Source organism: Parambassis ranga, chromosome 5, assembly GCF_900634625.1.
Source record: "Parambassis ranga chromosome 5, fParRan2.1, whole genome shotgun sequence".
NCBI classification, from domain to species: domain Eukaryota; kingdom Metazoa; phylum Chordata; class Actinopteri; family Ambassidae; genus Parambassis; species Parambassis ranga.
In genome coordinates this window covers 26,662,681-26,679,911 of record NC_041026.1, presented here as the reverse complement: position 1 = coordinate 26,679,911, position 17,231 = coordinate 26,662,681, and the positions used below count along the sequence as shown (strand labels likewise).

At 39.8% G+C, this 17,231-nt stretch overlaps 1 protein-coding gene across 1 annotated transcript in view; it reads right to left on the bottom strand.

The window, feature by feature from the left end:
- cntn3b (contactin 3b) overlaps positions 1-16,282 on the bottom strand; it is a 41,636-nt gene extending 25,354 nt beyond the window's left edge. Inside the window, exons 1-3 of the mRNA XM_028405951.1 lie at positions 16,154-16,282; positions 10,343-10,478; positions 8,439-8,574 (exon numbers count right to left, since the gene is read on the bottom strand). Of these exons, the coding sequence (XP_028261752.1) occupies positions 8,439-8,574; positions 10,343-10,397 (191 nt within the window). The 5' untranslated portion in view covers positions 10,398-10,478; positions 16,154-16,282. The remainder of the gene's footprint in view (positions 1-8,438; positions 8,575-10,342; positions 10,479-16,153) is intronic.
- Positions 16,283-17,231: the final 949 nt, after the last annotated feature.

Sequence of the window (17,231 nt, the reverse complement as noted above, 5' to 3'; positions counted from 1 at the left end):
TACTGTGTAGTGAGAATCATGCAGTGCTCTTAGTGTATCCCAAAATGCATCATGAAAGGTTGTGTACAAGTGATTACCAGTATGTACTCAATGAGCTAGTGTGTGGGTGATTTCAGACACTTGTACTTCCTGTTTTAGTTCGTTAGTCTAGTTTCCTTGCAGGTCTCAGTCTTCATTTTTGGCTATATGTTTCATTTTTTACTTCAAACTTTAAGTTGTGTTGTGTGTTTTGGTTGCCAAAGTCTAGCAGCAGATGATAATTGGCCAGCCTCATTGAATAAAGCTTATTATACTCTTTTCCATTGCAAACAAAAGCCAGATTTTTTTGGTCCAGTGTACTTAAGTATTCATATCAATTATGTTAATCTGTAAAATAATATATATATATATATATATATATATATATATATATATATATATATATATATATATATATATATATATATATATATATATATATATATATAATTGGTCTTCTAAATATCAATAGATGGTATGATGACACTACTACAATTAATAAACATACTAAACATTTTTTCCATTAGCATGTTGGTATTAGGGAACGGCTCACATTGGTCGCCCCTGAGCAGAAAGCAGTCTTATTTCTACAACTTCATTGCTGCACATACTTGACTGAAAAAAAATGCATCAAACATGACAGCAATCTGTACTGTACTGTACAGGCAAATGGATGCAAGTTTCAATCTAAATGGAGATTAAAATGTCGAACATTTTACGTTATTAAAATTACAAGTCTAAAGAATTGTGCAGCCTTGGCAGATTTATGTGCTCTTTGAGTGCTTTCTAATTAGTTTTCCGTTTGTGCCTTTGTGTTTCTGACTTATTGCTTTCTGACACCTTCATATTGCATCGTCTACAGGCCATTTCCTTCTAAGAAAGGTCACAGGATAGTCTGTCATGCAAGCTGAATTCAGAAAGTGACAGCTATTAATCACAGTGACCGTCACAGACAATAAAAACACTTTATATGTAACTCACTGTAATCTATGGTCTGATGGCGACATGTTTGATGGAGATGTAAAGTCCTATGCGGCACACATATAGGCAAACGGGACTTTATCTCAGAGCGCTAACACAGATGAAAAGTCACAGTGCGTTCCTCACAGAATCTGAGAACTAAAGCACTATTGGTATGCCATGTGTATGTCTGCCTTAGCGACATAGGGCTGTGAAATGACAATTCCAATGATAAGGAGAGGGGAAAAAAAATCAATATCATTTTTTTCCCCCGCCCAGGCAAACTAACAGGCAGTTACAACGATGCTTCATGCAGCCTTAAAGCCAGTCATGGCTCTCCCCAGTTTCCTGCCTGACAGACTACAAAAGACGAAGCTGTCTTTCATCTTGTAGCCTGCATTATTCATCTAACAGTCTGCGCCAGTCACTTAATCTTTGATTTTTTCACTGTTCCAAGAATATTACTTTTACACGCCCCTATACTTGTCATGTAAAGGCTTACGTTTCCAATAATATACATGAAAACGCAAACATGTATACTGATGACACCTCTGTTTGAACATCCTCCTCCTCCTCCACTTCATCTGTTTGTGCCAAAGGGAGGTTTATTGTATGTGCGCGAGGGGAGGAGGTTAAATGGGAAAGAATGGGAGGCTAGTTAGTCTTGCAGCAACCCAGCATGATTGAGTTTAATGGGAGAGGAAGGTGGGCAGCCTGGATAGATCACACACCCCTGGAGCAGACAGCTAGCTGGGAGTGTGACGGTGCCTCTGCTCCACCAACACAATCAGTGAGCCACCCACCCACTCACGCTGCAGAAACACCTCACACACACACACACTCTGATATTAGCAAGCAGAGGAAACCTGTCATCACAGAGCTCCTCTTTGCTTCTAAGACAAAGAGACACCAAAAACAAGAAAATTGGCTGCTTCGTTTTGTCTCGAGGCCTGTTGCCAACATTATTGCATCTATTTAAAGGATAATTCTGTCTTTTTTGTTTAGAAAGGCAGCTATGTCCCCATTACTGACTGAACAAAATAATAAGCCTGGACTCGTCCCATGGTGCCAGTGAGAGGTAAAATGTGAACCTTCACACTCGGAAACCGTGAAGAAACATTAGCACAACACACTGCTCACACTATCTTTACAAAGCCAGCCAGCCTGTAATCGCTTTATACCAAAGGGACAAGAAAGAAGAAATGTTCCTAATGGAGTGCTCTTTCACAGCTGCTTGGGGTCCGGTTTGATTTTTGTGCATATGTTCAAACTAGCTACTTCCACTTTCACCAGTTGGGAATGTTTCCAATGCTGATTTCATCTGAGAAAACAGAATGAATATCAGTCTAAGCTTCATCCACAGCTTTCAAAATACATCACTTCTACTTCATTATCAGTGAACACTAATCTGATCACTTGTAGATTAATTCTGTGAAATTACACATTTATTCACTCCCACTGACAAAATCGAGTGTCATATTAGGCCTTACATGCCAGAATAAAAATAGGACAAATGTTATCATTTTAATGATTTAATTGTTACATAGCTGTCCTCCTGTGGTTGTATGGAAAATGGCGATAACCTGTGCTTAACATTGTAAAAAACTAAACCACAATCTTTTTCTAAACCTCACTAGGTAGGTTTGTTGCCTAAACCTCACTCGTCAAAGTAAGCAGTTACAACATAAATAAGTTCTTCATAAAGTTAAATATTTTCCTTAAAAGCAAAAAGTGAGTCGAGTGATTTAATTAGAAACGTTAGTAAGTCATTAATAAACAATACTAAACATGGATTAGGATCAGAAGTTTAACACACTAAAATGAAACAAGTTGCTTTAAAGTCAGTTTAACAGAGTCAGATAAATGAAAGTACATCATGCTAAAAGAGGATTTTCTAACCTGGCAACCCGATGCCCTGTGCTATTTAAAACTGATCTATAGAGCCCCAATAAACTGTTTATTACCACTAATAAAAACAGTTACAATGTAAAACATTATTGGAGAGAGGTGCCTATGAAAAACTAAAAATAATTGTTTATTGCATACCCCCTTTTTTGGGACAACTACGCCAACAAAACTAAAAAAAAATGTGTGTTAAGTATTCTTTTTCTTCAAATGTCAGTGTTTTCCTGTCTGAAAAAGGACACCAACACCATGTGACACTTTAGGTTCATTTATGTGATTGATTTTTTTGTTTCTTTACATTTGTTCTTATCTGAAATAATGAGTCCAAAAACATTCTTTGGATGGACCACAGTCATAATAAAGCCATAACTAGTGATAAGAAGTCACATTTGCTACAATGAGCCCTTATCATTTAGATGAAAAAAAAATTAAAACAACTAAGCGAAAATCATTAGCCAACTTCCTGCAGTGTTTGGACAAACCACAGTAGCATTTCCTTTTTTATACTAAAGCACAATAATATCTATCTAAGTCCTTGTTAAACTGCAGCAGAAGAACAGAAAGGTGAGTTAGAGGTCTAAATGTAAGCGCAGCCCCAAGTGGAACACGCTGAATCTAACACTGCATCAGGCCAAGAGGAGCTTACAGTAAGTCAGACAGAGTCCGGGAGAACAGTCCTATTTGTTGCGGTGTGCTGCAGGCAAGGGCTGATCTGAGCATGCTCTGAATGAACTCCTCGTGACCTTGAGGTTCACATCAATTTTGCATGAGGTCTCCTCATCAAATAGACCGGGGATTGTACTGCAGCACTGGCTCACCTGGCTTTCCTTGAGGCGAGACACCCACAGAGACGGCAGTGACCACACAGTCCACACGCTGTTCACACACACAGACACTCACAGAAACACACAAAGCTTCCGAGCTGATAATGGAAATTCAACTGCTGACCAGGGTACTCTCTACAATTATGTTTAGCTGGTTAATGCTACTGCTTTCAAACAAATTGATGTTCATTTGGCTTTAAAGCCAAATCACAATAAATATTCCTGTATCAGTGTGTGTGTGCTTCTGTCTGTGAGTGTGTGAGCTTATAAAATTCTATGGAATGAATGAAATATTAACAGACATGCAGCACACACAAATACAGATACTGGGCCATCAGCAGACATTTATGAATATGATTTATGGTCTAGATTTGATGCTTTTACTGAAATTAAAAGTAAATAAAAGCTTATTCATAAAGAGTCTGAGAAAATGCATTTATATATGTGCTTCACAGAACCTATAAAACATTTGTAATGCTTGTTTTGAAATTACCTCACAAGCTATAGGGTCATGGCTTGTTCTCAAAAGAGACAAGCACGCCTCCAATGATAAAAATCAATTCCTTTTGAAATAGTTTCCGTTCTGGTATGTGGCTCTCTTTGCTGCATCAGGATTCATAACAAAATAAAGAACATCTTCTAATCAAGTTCTATTTATGTCCCCGTTACCCCGTACCAACCCATAAACAAAGGTAGAGTCATACATCTGCCTAAAGTCACATTACATGATAGCAGACGGCAGCCGGAGCACTTTTTTATTCCCCCCTTTCCAATCACTACTGTGCCCTTGATCCTGTGTTACAGCAGATTCATAGTAAACACAGTGACAGGTGTATTCATAAAGCAGAGCTCTGAGCCCTGGAGTGTGCTCTTGTGCTACACCGGACTATTTGTCAACTGAAGAACTGTCAGGTTTACCGTTCGTATATATATATGCACCGTGTCACAGTGTGGGCGAGGTGAAGGTGGAGCTGAGTGCTTGAAAACAAAATCAGACGGTGTGCAACTCGCAAGGATTATGAGCATTAATGACAACCTGGCATCCTGGTTTTATCATCTGGTACATAACTGTACTGTGCAATTTAAATCAACCGCACAGAAGTTTCGACTACTTAAACAGCCTGTTAAAGGACTAGTCCACCTCATATCACAGGTAAATATCTGTCATCTGGAGTATGTTACAGGAGGAATTATGTCTTTGAAGGCTTTATTTTCAGCAGTGCTCATCCTTACTTTCCTACATTTTCCTGTGTGTCAGTCTGCATTGCTTTCTGCATGACTGGGTCTCTTTGCATGATGATTTTTTTCCACATGTGACTGTTGAGCATCCATGCAAACTGAGTTCTCCACAGCTTTTAAGGTACTTTCTTTTTGATTGGCATGTGGACTGTAAATAAACATGGACGACATGACAGCTCCCTAAAAGTGAGGCCAAAACATCTGAATGGCTCCCTGGTGGCTGGCAGCAGTATAAATCACAAACCCCGCCCTCCTTCATGTTAGTGAATAGGACCCAACTAAAACGTAAAGTACTTCTCAAAATGTTTTCAGAAATGGTTTATGGCCTTTTAGCTAGTTTGTCTCGTTGTCTAGGCTATTGTTGTATATCTATTATATATGTTCAAGCATGTTTCAAATGTGGCAGTGCCCAGAAGCAAGATATGTTAGCCTGACTTTTGTACAAGGGGTGGAGACAGAGCCACATCATCCATCTCTAATATACAGTCTATGCAATACTATTGTTTTACAAGAAAAGTGTTGCAATATAATACTGTCAAAAAGTTCCTCAGTCTGATCTGCTTGAGCTCTTCCGTTGTCCGACAGCTATTGAAAGTCCTCTGTGTCAGTGAGCCATACCGATGTGACACAGTCCTTGGACTTCTGCTGTTTACTTTAAATTGACCCCTCAGCCACCATTGTGCTTCTGTTCTTGCCCACTAGCTTGCCAAATCTGGACTGAGCCATGGCTGAACTGGCAGTTTTTAACTCTCATTTGAGCAACCTTTCCATCACCAGCTGTTTCAGCAAATTAGCAAGCCTTTAAAAAAAACATAAAACAGTAATTTTGGGAGTCGATTTAACATTTAAGCCCTCTTCAGGAAGCCCTGAGAGGAACAAGAGGAAAATCAGCTGGTTGTGGGGAATGATTGTTTTGTTTCTCTCTCTTCTTACTATGTGAAAAAAACCTGACATTACATTCTTCACTAAATTGTGAAGATTTTTCTATAAAGTGCAGTTAAACTGAATGACAAGAGTATTTAAAGTTGGACAAATGGATTGTTGCTTTTCATAACGTTTTCAGAAGCTAAAGAAAATACACACAGAAGAGTAGAGTTACATTAATATGGCTGATTTTCTGTCGCAGTGTGTACATGTGGCCTTTAAAATAAATAATATAGACAACATCTGATTCACTACTGATCAGTCTGTAAGCTGGATTTTATGTGTTAGAAGCTAAATGTCAGTTAACTTCTGTCCTGACTGGCACAAACCCATCTGTGGCTCCACAGTGAGGGTTAACATTATCTTCACTGACAAATTCAATATTGCGTGGCCCAATTTTCTGTATGGATATTAAGCCAAATGGATGAATTCTTCTTAATAGCTGGAGTGACTGAGGAAATTAAGTGTGCGGCTCTGAATGTAATACCCTCTCGCCTGGCATACCTAATTATACAAACACTGTTCATTTGCAGAGTGTAGGCCTATGCATAGTTTGCATGCTCTCACAGCATGACCACTTCCTAAAGGCATTTTCCTTCAGCCCGCTCAGGACATTTTGAGGTTCTAATTCCAGTCCTTGGTTGAAATAAATTGCAATAAATTTTAGCTTTCTATTTTATCACTGGGACAAAAAAAAGTCCTCTCCTTGCCCGAAGGGAAACAAGTCAAGGGCAATCAGTGTCAGAAAAACTGATGCAACCCAAATAAAGCTAAAAAAAATTACTAAAAAGGTAAAATTAAGGACAAAAAAATCTAGTGTCTTTAAAAGCATTACCAAAAATGTCAATCCACAGTTTTGCTTAAACATCCATTCTTCCTTTCAAACCTGGTTTCACAATCTTTCTCACATTCATAATTGAGGCCAGTGACTCAGAGCAGAGCTACTGACCTAGATGAATGGCCATTGTGAGATGTGTGTCTGTGTTATTTGTGTACTGCAAACACAAAGCTGGGTACACACAACTACAAGTACTACAAGAAAAGTTAATAAGAAGATGCATATTAAATTAAAGAAAAGGAAAATAGAAGTTTCTATCATCAGTAAAGCTGATTAAGATGTGTATGTGTTTATTGTTAATGTGACGTAATTCACTTTGTATTGTCTCATCAGGCCACATCAGGCTATCACATGTTTAACAAGTTGAGAAATATGTGCTATTTGCACATTTACACCACAGCTGGCACATTAGCATTAGCCTTCATTTGGAGTTGTGTTTTTGTGACCTAATTTTGATCTAATATTAACCCCGCTTTGTTGTGGTCTCCAACTAAAAAAAAAATGCATCTGGCACATTAGCTCCTAAGTGCTCCACAGTGTTCATTAGCTCATGAGACCAGTTGCTGTAGTTATTTTTTTTTTTGTACAAGATGAAAACCAAAACAATAAGCTGCAAGACACCCCACATCCTTGTTATTCTTCTAATTCACTACGAGTCCTTTCCCATGTTGTCATTTGACCTACTGTTCATATAAAATATTGATTAGAGCAGCTTTAATATGACCATAAGCTGCAATGTGTTGTTGCATTGTTACGTCAGACCCTATGCTTGCTCAGCTGGAGAAACATTTTCACATCATCTTGACAACAACAACATTTTCCACTAACACATTTACACCACAAAGAGCCAGAAAGAGGGAGGGGATGGGGGGGTGGGGGGGGCTCTTCAGTCAGCTTTAAGTTGTGGGTGAAATAACGCGAATGATGGGTTCGCCTTCATCCTCAAGATATAGCTCAGGTTGCACAACAAGTATAATGATACCCCCCACTGCTGCTCCTGAGCCATGTTTTCAGTGCAGACACATTATAGGAAATGTAAGCGTTTAACAGAATGTCACTCACAAGGTTATTGCCTCCTCTCCTCTGCTTGCTGTGCATCTACATGGTGCTGACCAAGCTCTGAAACACTATCTACCACAAAAAAAAAACACAAAACACGCACACACATACAGCCAGCTGCCATTTTCAGGCTTCTTGCACCACCAGGGAATAGCCAGATAGATATCAAAGGATCTGTGGTGCAAATGAGTTGCTCTCCTAATGATTTCTTAAGCCATGCACCAAATTATAAATCATCAGCTTCAGCTCACACGGTGGCTTAAATCTTATCGTTAATAAAGTTAACCTCACTCATATCTGAGGTGTTGGCAAATTCATCAACCACAGCGCCGGCTCCCTGACTCCACATCACAGCCCAGCCTGAAAACAGATAAGCTTTTTTTTTTTTTTTTCAATTAGAAATAGATGCTCAATTAAGCGGTTACGCTTTGAAGCCCGTCTTTTTGTTGGATGGCGCATAATCTCTCTCGTGCGTTTATGTCCAGAAAGCGTTGTTCTTTAACAAATCAATAGCAATCAGCGTTATCGCTCTCTCTTTGATTTCCGCCAGAGCAGCAATGAAGATTCACAAGCAATTAAGCAGCATTGGATTTTCAGCATGTGATGGCAGATACACAGTTGATTTGGAGAGGTGGTGGAGGGTGGGTGAGGGAGTGGACGTAACATTTTACCTGTACTGCGGAGGAGAGCTCCCCTCTGCCTTGCACGTCAGGGTTGCCTGGTGGTCTGGGGAGTTGATGGGTAAAATGAGGTCACTTGGCTCAGTCCTCCATCTTGGCCCTTGAAATATGACATCCTCTGTGCAGGCTGGAAAAAAAGGGGAGAAAGTCTAAGTCGTACAAGGCAGAAAATGTGTCTCTTTGACCTTAAGAGAAAACACTGAAAGAACACGGCAAAAGCACACACTCTGAGAGTTAATCTTGTAGAAATACTGGAACTTCCTGACACTGGCTGTATATTACTTTTCCAATACACAGTATATCACATCACACACTCATGTCCTGTGACCTTGTATCCTTGTTAATGACTAGTACTTGGTATCTATCTCTCACAAGCATTTTTCTGATTAAAAAAAAACACTGACTATGGCACTGGTATTTACTCACATTTTGCATACTGGGCCTGTTTTCCATTGGCACAACTGTCACTTTATCACCATGATAAATCATCATATTGTTGCTATGATTAATTTCTCTCCTTCAAAACTGCAAAATATGTCACACTGTGTAAATATTTAGCTGGCTAAGGTATTTGAGAGTTAGCCAGTTTTCTGATTTACAGAGTACACTAAGGTGCCCATTGTTAATCAAATGCCAGGAACAACATCAAAATACAGAAACAAGTCCAGGACTTTAGTCAACAATAGTTGACTGTAAACACAGAAAGCCTGATTTCACACATTAACTTCTATAATTAATGATTCTCCACAAGTGGCAGGGTTAAAAAAAAAAACAGTGTAGAGTGATCTATTTTCAGAGTATCTATGTCATACTACACATGCACCCGTTAATTGAGGCCATAAGGATGCACTCATCTGCCAGCAGCCTAAAAGAAAAGGATGCGGAACACAATCTGGTACTAAATGAAAGTGGCGTCAACAGACGGCCAGAGTAGGACTAATTAATATCCTACTGATAACAGATTGCCGCATGTGTGGCTAGCTGTTCTACACATGGTTTTAACTGGTAAGGAATCAAAACAGACAGACCCTGATCAATCACACTTATATTTAGAGTGAGCAGAAACAGTGGGTTAGGATTCAACTATCTATTAATAAATCCATCACCTCATGTGAGTTTGAAGAAAAAGTCACCCGGGCAAACATCGAAGGTGTCACTTTCATTTTGTTATTGTTCCAGATTCAGACACCATGTCACTTTAGATGTTGATAATGATTGTTATTTTGGAGGCGCTTTCTGTGTGTCGAATAAGAACTAACACCTACAGGCAGCAAGCGGTGCCCCTGTTAAAGACACTTGTCCGCTAGGAAGGTGAGACCGCTTGGATCTGACTCCCTCGGGGTACAGGCCGTGAATTACCCATGAGCCAATTTGAATAACATTCATTGGGATTTACAATGTCATTTGAACAAGGGTTGACATTCTGGTGGAGTGTCTGTGCTTCTCCTCCTCAAATCCCAGGTGGCTGCACAAGGGCAGAATGAGGCACGGCAGCAAGTAGATTGTGCTAAAATGCGAAGCTGGATTCATTGCATGGATCCTGATAATGATCTGGACAGACCATAAACGGGTGGGATTGGACTACCCGTTGTCCTCAGCGTTGTACTGTAAATGTGTAGCAGGACACTACTCTGGGGGAAAGTGAAGGACATCACACTGAAACACTGTATGTGAAATGGCTGCAACTTAATCAGCGTAACCTTTTTTTTATTTGGCTGAGAAGATTGTTTACAGCTGTTCTGATTTTGTAACTTCTTCACTAATCGATGAAAGTATACACTATTTTGAATACTCTGTAATTATTATACAGTTTAGGAGAAACATTGTAATGACACAGAGCATGACAATAACACGTGCAGCTACACTCAAATACAATACGTGTCAAAATATCTTACCTGCAAGGCATCCAGTGATTGACAGCAGAACAATTTGTTTCCATGGTAACATCATCTTTAGTTGCCGGGGGCTAATAAGACTCTCATCCAATTGCTTGTGAATGGAAAGCGCTCCCTTGAATACAAGGATTTTAATCTGAAGGGAAAGTAATTATGGATGTGATTAAAATATGACATTTTGATCCAAATACAACAAGCATTCAACAGCAAAAAAACATGATTACAGCGCTGCTAAGTTACATAATTGGTTCTTATTATTTTTGAGTTACTGTAAGTGAATCTTGAGGAAGTGAAACACAGCATCAGCAACGGCAGAGAAAAACCTGCAGATAAAACCAGGCGCAGATATTTTCAGGTGGCACAGAAGAAGAAACAGCTGCTTAAATGGGTATGTTTTTCTTTTTACAGAGCGTGTTTCTCATCCCGCCTAACAAGCTCAATTCTGCGGCTTTAAAGAGAAGCGAGGAAGGAAATGATTGACCTCAAAAGATACTTCTCTCTCCCAATTTGACTATTAATAGGAGCTGGCAGACTGTGTACCAGCACTCCACAGAATGCCACTTCCTACTTTAACAAAGCCTTTTGGTGGCCGACTGACTGTAAACAAAGTGACTGTTTTCATTTTTATATACATAAATCCTAAAAATACAATGTGAAGACTGTGAAAATAGAAGGGATGGCTGATGTAATAAACACACCATCGATCTGCCGCCGCCACCAAATAGTTCGCAGGGACTCTCCAACAGCTTTACACATCAAGCTCAGTTTACCAAGCAGGGGAAGTCCACGGTGTGACACAGTGACTTATTATACTCAGTGTTAACACAATATTGCCCAATGTAAATTGTAAAAATGCAATTTAATGTATTGTTTAATGCAGACTGACACAAATCACGTGCGTCACAGCAATCCATGAGTGGATGAAGCAAAATCATCATCATCATCATCATCATTAAAGCAAAGCCACTATGGCACAGAATAGACCCAAACCTGACTTACATGAAGGTCTGTTTCAGGTTGGAACCCTCAGCAGCCCCATTCACCTTGTAATGTGGACTTTTGTGTGAACATTTGCAATAAAAAAAAGGGACAGTGTCATGAAAGTGGACAATTTGTGTCAGTGTGCACAATACATTTCATGCAATGGGATGAAACTGAATTCTCTGGGTTTCGTAGAAACTCACAGTAAAAGGATTGGACTTAAATCTGTTGGCATAGTAAACAGGGATATGCTACTTCCATTAGCCTTCCATTTAACCACTAAGAGTTCTTTTGTAACATATCTGTTGTATATATTTCTAGCTTTAGTCTGTTTACACGGAATTTGTACTGTGTTATGTGTCTCCTTTGTCATTTATATGACAATTGACATTCAAACTATTCAAACTGATATGAATAAAAAAATCTGTGATTGACTCGCCATGACAATTAAATGGCGACCGTTCAACAGTCTTCCATGTAAAAATGTGTTTAATTTAATGACTTTATGTTTATTAAGGCTATCTTTACCCAACACCTTCACCCTGTTTCTGATGCCAAACCTTAACCAGTAGTTTTTAGGCCAAATTCAGCTGCAATTACAAATAAATCCTAAACACCAGGCAAACACAAAACAGCTTGTGGTGTCAGGGGGACTCAAACTTCCAACTCCAGAGTGAAAGTCTGTTGCGCCTGGTTGAGTCCCTTGATTGGATCGGGGAATATGTTCAAATGCACATGTTCAAATGACCAAATGCGGTGTCTTATTTGTGAGGACGTGTTGTCTCTGTTAACACAACTGAAGGAAACTACACTGGCGGTAATGAAAAGTTCACATGGATTGTGGTTTTGTTCTAATTCCCTTAACTAGAAAAATATGATTTTGTCTTTTTATTGCAACACAGGAACTGTGCCCAGTGAGTGGAGTACAGGGGGAAGTTAGTATAAACCACTGTCTGGTTTATCCTTTAAAAATCTGTCACTTAATGCTGAAGTGCTCCTTTCATATCTGAGTTTGTATGAAGTCCTTTCTTTAACTACCTGGCTCGCCCAGCTTTTATATAACAGTATCACTGTGTGTGCTATGACAGGAAGTTGTTCTGTGTCAGGAAGATTTTATCAACCCCTATTAATGTCACTAGAAGCTGTTGTGATTTCCAGCTCCTACCAGTGATCAGTGATGTAAATTTGTTTTTTGTTCATTATTATTCTTACATGAAGGTGGAACATGGAGCTCTAACACTGTAATTGTAGTATCAGTGGCACAGGAGGGGCTGTGCTTGAGCTCTGACCTACATCACAGTAAGTGGAAACTGATACGCCTCTCAGGATTAAGAATTCAACCCAACCCTTCATCCTTACAACTCAGCCCTGTTGTGTGGATTAACCCAGGGCTATCTTTGGAATTCATGAAACAGACCTAAATACTAACCGCTCTGTTGTTTCATCAACTTGTAACCAAAGGATTGCGTCTGTGGTTTGACGTGAAAGGGATGCAGACATAATCTTTTAGCAGTGTGAAGCACAGTATCTACAAGGGGTAGAGACCAGAGGGAGGTGAATCATGCCATTCGCTTGATCATAACTTAATGGGCAGTGTTGGCCTAGCTCAACGGTCCTGGTGCCAGTAATTGTTCCTCATCTAGTGTAATTGCAGATACAGGCGGATTCAGAGTGGATTTCCTGGTGTCTTTCAAAATTTAGGGGGCGTTTTGCCACTCTAAAAACCCATCACATTGGATTACACGGTTTGAGATTCTACTGGAAAAAAAAAAAAACGTGTGCTGCATTTTTCACTTGGAGTGCAGTATTAACTGCCATCCGCTTTCTGGAGGATCCAACCTCATCATCCCAGCCCATCAGGCCGACGAGCTCCGAGAAAAAACACATTCTGTTGCAAGCTGGGTGTTACACAGAGCATGGAGCGTTGCCTCTGCTGGTATAATGGGTGTTTGTCCCTGAGCACAGCTTCATTCTGCACCAAAGACCTGCAGGTGTTTTCGGTATGGAACCTTTTGTGTCTTTGTATCTGAAAAAAACTTTATTAAGAGGCCCAAAATGCAGTTCAAGTGTAAGAAGGGTGTGTCACCCTTCCCCAGTTGCTCATGATGCTTTGATTCTAATAAAAATAAATTGATGTCAACAGAAATCAAACCACTTTTGACCTCCAAAAAGCTTGACCGCTGTTACACAGCTGAATATCAATTGAAAGCTTCAGCAAAATGAAGATGAAGAAAAAAACAAATACTCAGAGAGAAACAACTCCTCTGAAGCTTTGTGGCGATGTGGCTTTTTCTTTCTTCGGCTGAAATGATGAGCAAAAGATTGCTCTGCCAAATGTAATGAGGCATCACATTTTCACCTCCACAGAAGCTAAACCTAATGGAAGTCATTGGCTAAACGCATTCCAGAGTAAATGAGATGACTTCTTGGTTAGTGGGGCTGTTGTTTGGTGCATAATTGATAGGAGAGGTGGTTAAAGGCATCCATTTCCCCCCCGAGGGCAGCATAATTGCAAAAGAATCTAATAAGGTAGGGAGGCAAGGAGAGTCTCTATCACAGGGGGTGTGCACGTTCAATGATCACACACAATACACAAATATATGTACCTGTATGTGTGAATATATATATATTTTTATATCATGCAACACATAAAATACCTCACCCTGTCAAAACTGAGCACAATGGATATGAATTCACTGCAGTATGTGATGAATTTGTTCTCATGTAGTTATTGTCTTTGTGGCTATCTGCTGCCATCTCCATTAAATCACTCAGCGGGAGAACCTGGGAGATGAGGATCCGCCACCAGGGGCGGACTCAATCTGAATACACAGCTGCTCTGTGCTTTTTTTGCCAGTGAATGAAGAATCCACAATCAAACCGTGCACTGATGCCTCCTCATTTACTCTGACTTGACTGAAGTCTATTTCGCACGAGCCAGGGCGGATAAGGAAATGAACCACTGGGGTGATTAACAAATAAAAGCTAAACATCTTCTGAGGCTGCAGCAAGAAAAAACAAAACAAACAAAAACAAAAAAAAAAACAAAAAAAACAATACAGAAGTGAAATGAAAAGAAGAGGTAATTGTTTGGTATTGATTGCTGCATAACTCTGAGCTCAGCTCTTAGGTGAGTGAGTAATGCATCCCATGGCAAATTATGCGTTAAGGTTTCAAATAAAAAGGCATTTCATGTAATTGCCCCCTCCCAGACCCACCCACCAACCCCCTCAACTCAACAGCTGTTACATTAACATTCATGAAAGAATCAGCTGCATGCATAGCCTCTCCTGAGATTTTTCTTCCATTTCATTTCAACACAGACTTTCAGGCTAGAAAAGAGGACGAGTAGCCACTTGCCACACACATTTGATTGACACGCTGTGGCTTGTCAGGTAGAGATACTTAGGGGGGGAAAAGTGGAACTTATGAGCTTTTCATACACAAAACTTATCATCTGCCCCTAACTTTTTTTTAAATATGTGTGTCCCACAGAAGGCATCTGGACAGGACACTGTGCAGACATTGTACAGCTGCGTATTTCCATGCGAAAAATCACTGAGTCCCAGGAAGACAGCAGGAAGCCCCCAGTGACTCCTCCAATGTTAAACACGGCTGCATCCCTCAGCTGCTGCCGATAATGCAGGGGCAGGAGAGTAAGTGCACTTAAAAGTGTGTGTGTGTGTGATCTATTTCTCAGCCCCATCATCAGCCAGGCAACATCCCCAGACCCTCATCCTAGATACCACCACAAAAAAAGGAAGAAAAACAAGAGGTCATGGATGAGGAGCAGGAGACACTCAGCCAGGCTCTGTACATTTTTTTTGTCTTACACTATTCAATTGATTTCACATCCTTTCCGAGAAAAAACGGAACTGTCTGTGGAATGTAATTGCCACTCTGGTTCAATCAAAAGGGCTTTTGAAAGCAAATGGTGCTAACAGTACAAACTCATCCCTCTGCAATGCCATGCTGGATATTGCTGCGTTATAGAATAATTCAGTGCGTGGCTTCAAAGACATGTTTCACCTTCATTTAGCTGCAGCTTGTTATCCTCAAAATATGTGCAAAGGGTCTATAAATAAACATGAATTGAGGGGGATGAGAACGATTACAATCCCTCCTGAATACTGGGATACTTTGAAGATGCAGACGGATGATTTTTTTTTCTTTCTTTCACTGCTCTGTCCATTTGCAGTCTGGGTTGGGAGGGGGGGTTAAAAAAAAGAAGGGGGGGGGGGGGTGTGCAGACCACCAGTGGGCAAATATTTGGTTTTAGAGGAGGAAAGACTGAAAAAAAAAGCTGCTGAGCTGTTAAGATTCTTTTTCTTTTAATGACTACTCCCTGAGGGCTACCATGATCCTGTGGGATCCTATCATAAAAATGACACAATATCAGAAATTTAGAGCCCATAAAACATGTTTTATTAGTTATTTTTTGGAATATTGAAACAAGTTAAGCTTTTTTTCTCCTAGCTGATGGTCCTGATGCTGCTTCTCTGTGTGACTGAGCAGAGCAGAGCAGCACCATATGGACTTTGTCCTAGATGAGGTAAATGAGCCCCAACAGAAGAAATCCCAGTAGGACCATCCAGACCATTTGAGGCTCGTCTAGAAACGCAATCATCAGCATCATGCATGTGTGACCACTATCACACTCTGGTACACACTTATATAAAGAAGACATCGGACCAGAGAAACGAATAGTAAATGTATTTATGTTTGGGGAGGAGGATGTTTCTTCAAATGAAAGTATTATTTTCTGCAAAAGCAAACTTACATACATGCAAAACATAACATGCAAGCGTGCAGTGACTCTCTCTGACTCACTTGTTCTGTAGGATGCCGATTTTTTCCTCTTCATCAAACTGCTTTGATTGTAATTCCAGTTATCGTTAGGTGTGTTATTTCACACACATCTCTCCTCTCCCGTCCTCTGTGATGCCAAAGAGAAGCGCGGTGTGCTCCAGCAGCGTCCGCGCTCTCTGGCACTTAATTCTTCTCGCTCGCTCTTTGAGGATGGGACTAAATAGTAAACTCTGCCTCCCGTAAAATCCCACAGTCACGCGTGATTTTCTTTTGTTTTTATAATTATTTTAGTAATATTATTGTTTCGCCAGGCTGAAAACGACGCGCGCTTTTACACACTCCTGGTATTATACACTCCACACAAGATGCTGCCAAGAAGGAGCAGAGAGGACAGCGGTGCCTCTGAGCGGGGAGAGACTCACATTGTGCGCATCCCCGGGCTCTGCTCCTCTTTGTGCGCAGGAAGAAGCGCCCACTGGTGACGCGTGATAACACCCATCGCAGCACAGTAATGCGCCACCAGCCTATGGGCACCTGCCATTCTTCTGCTTAAGTGAGTGCACATTTAATCATCGTTGAGATGAGCAGAGATGAACTAGTAATGTACAAGAAACAATATATATGAAGTCAGGGTGAATCATTTAAAATGCAAACAGGCTCTTTTTTTATCTATATTTTTTATTTATTTTTTTAGATGTAATTTTGTGGTCAATTATTGCATAATATTCGCAGTAAATGTAAAAAATTGTTGGTTTCTGCTGATTAATATATATAAATATAATAATAGAGAGAGGATATGGGTAAAATGTACTCAATATATGTTTTTCTGAGCACATACTAAAATAATAATAATAATAATAAAAATCTGTATTTTTCAAAAGTTTATAAAAGTTTAGTAAGTGTAAGATTTTTACATTTTATTTATTATTATTATTATTAATATTATTTCTACTGGAGCAGCTACTGCCTGTGTGGCATGGAGGACCTCACAAAAAGGTGCTTTGGAGCATTTTACTTCATGAAAATGATGTCACCTAATTTCATTGTTTTCCATGATGCAACCATTCGAAATCATACTGTGTGTTTTCAGATTTTTTTC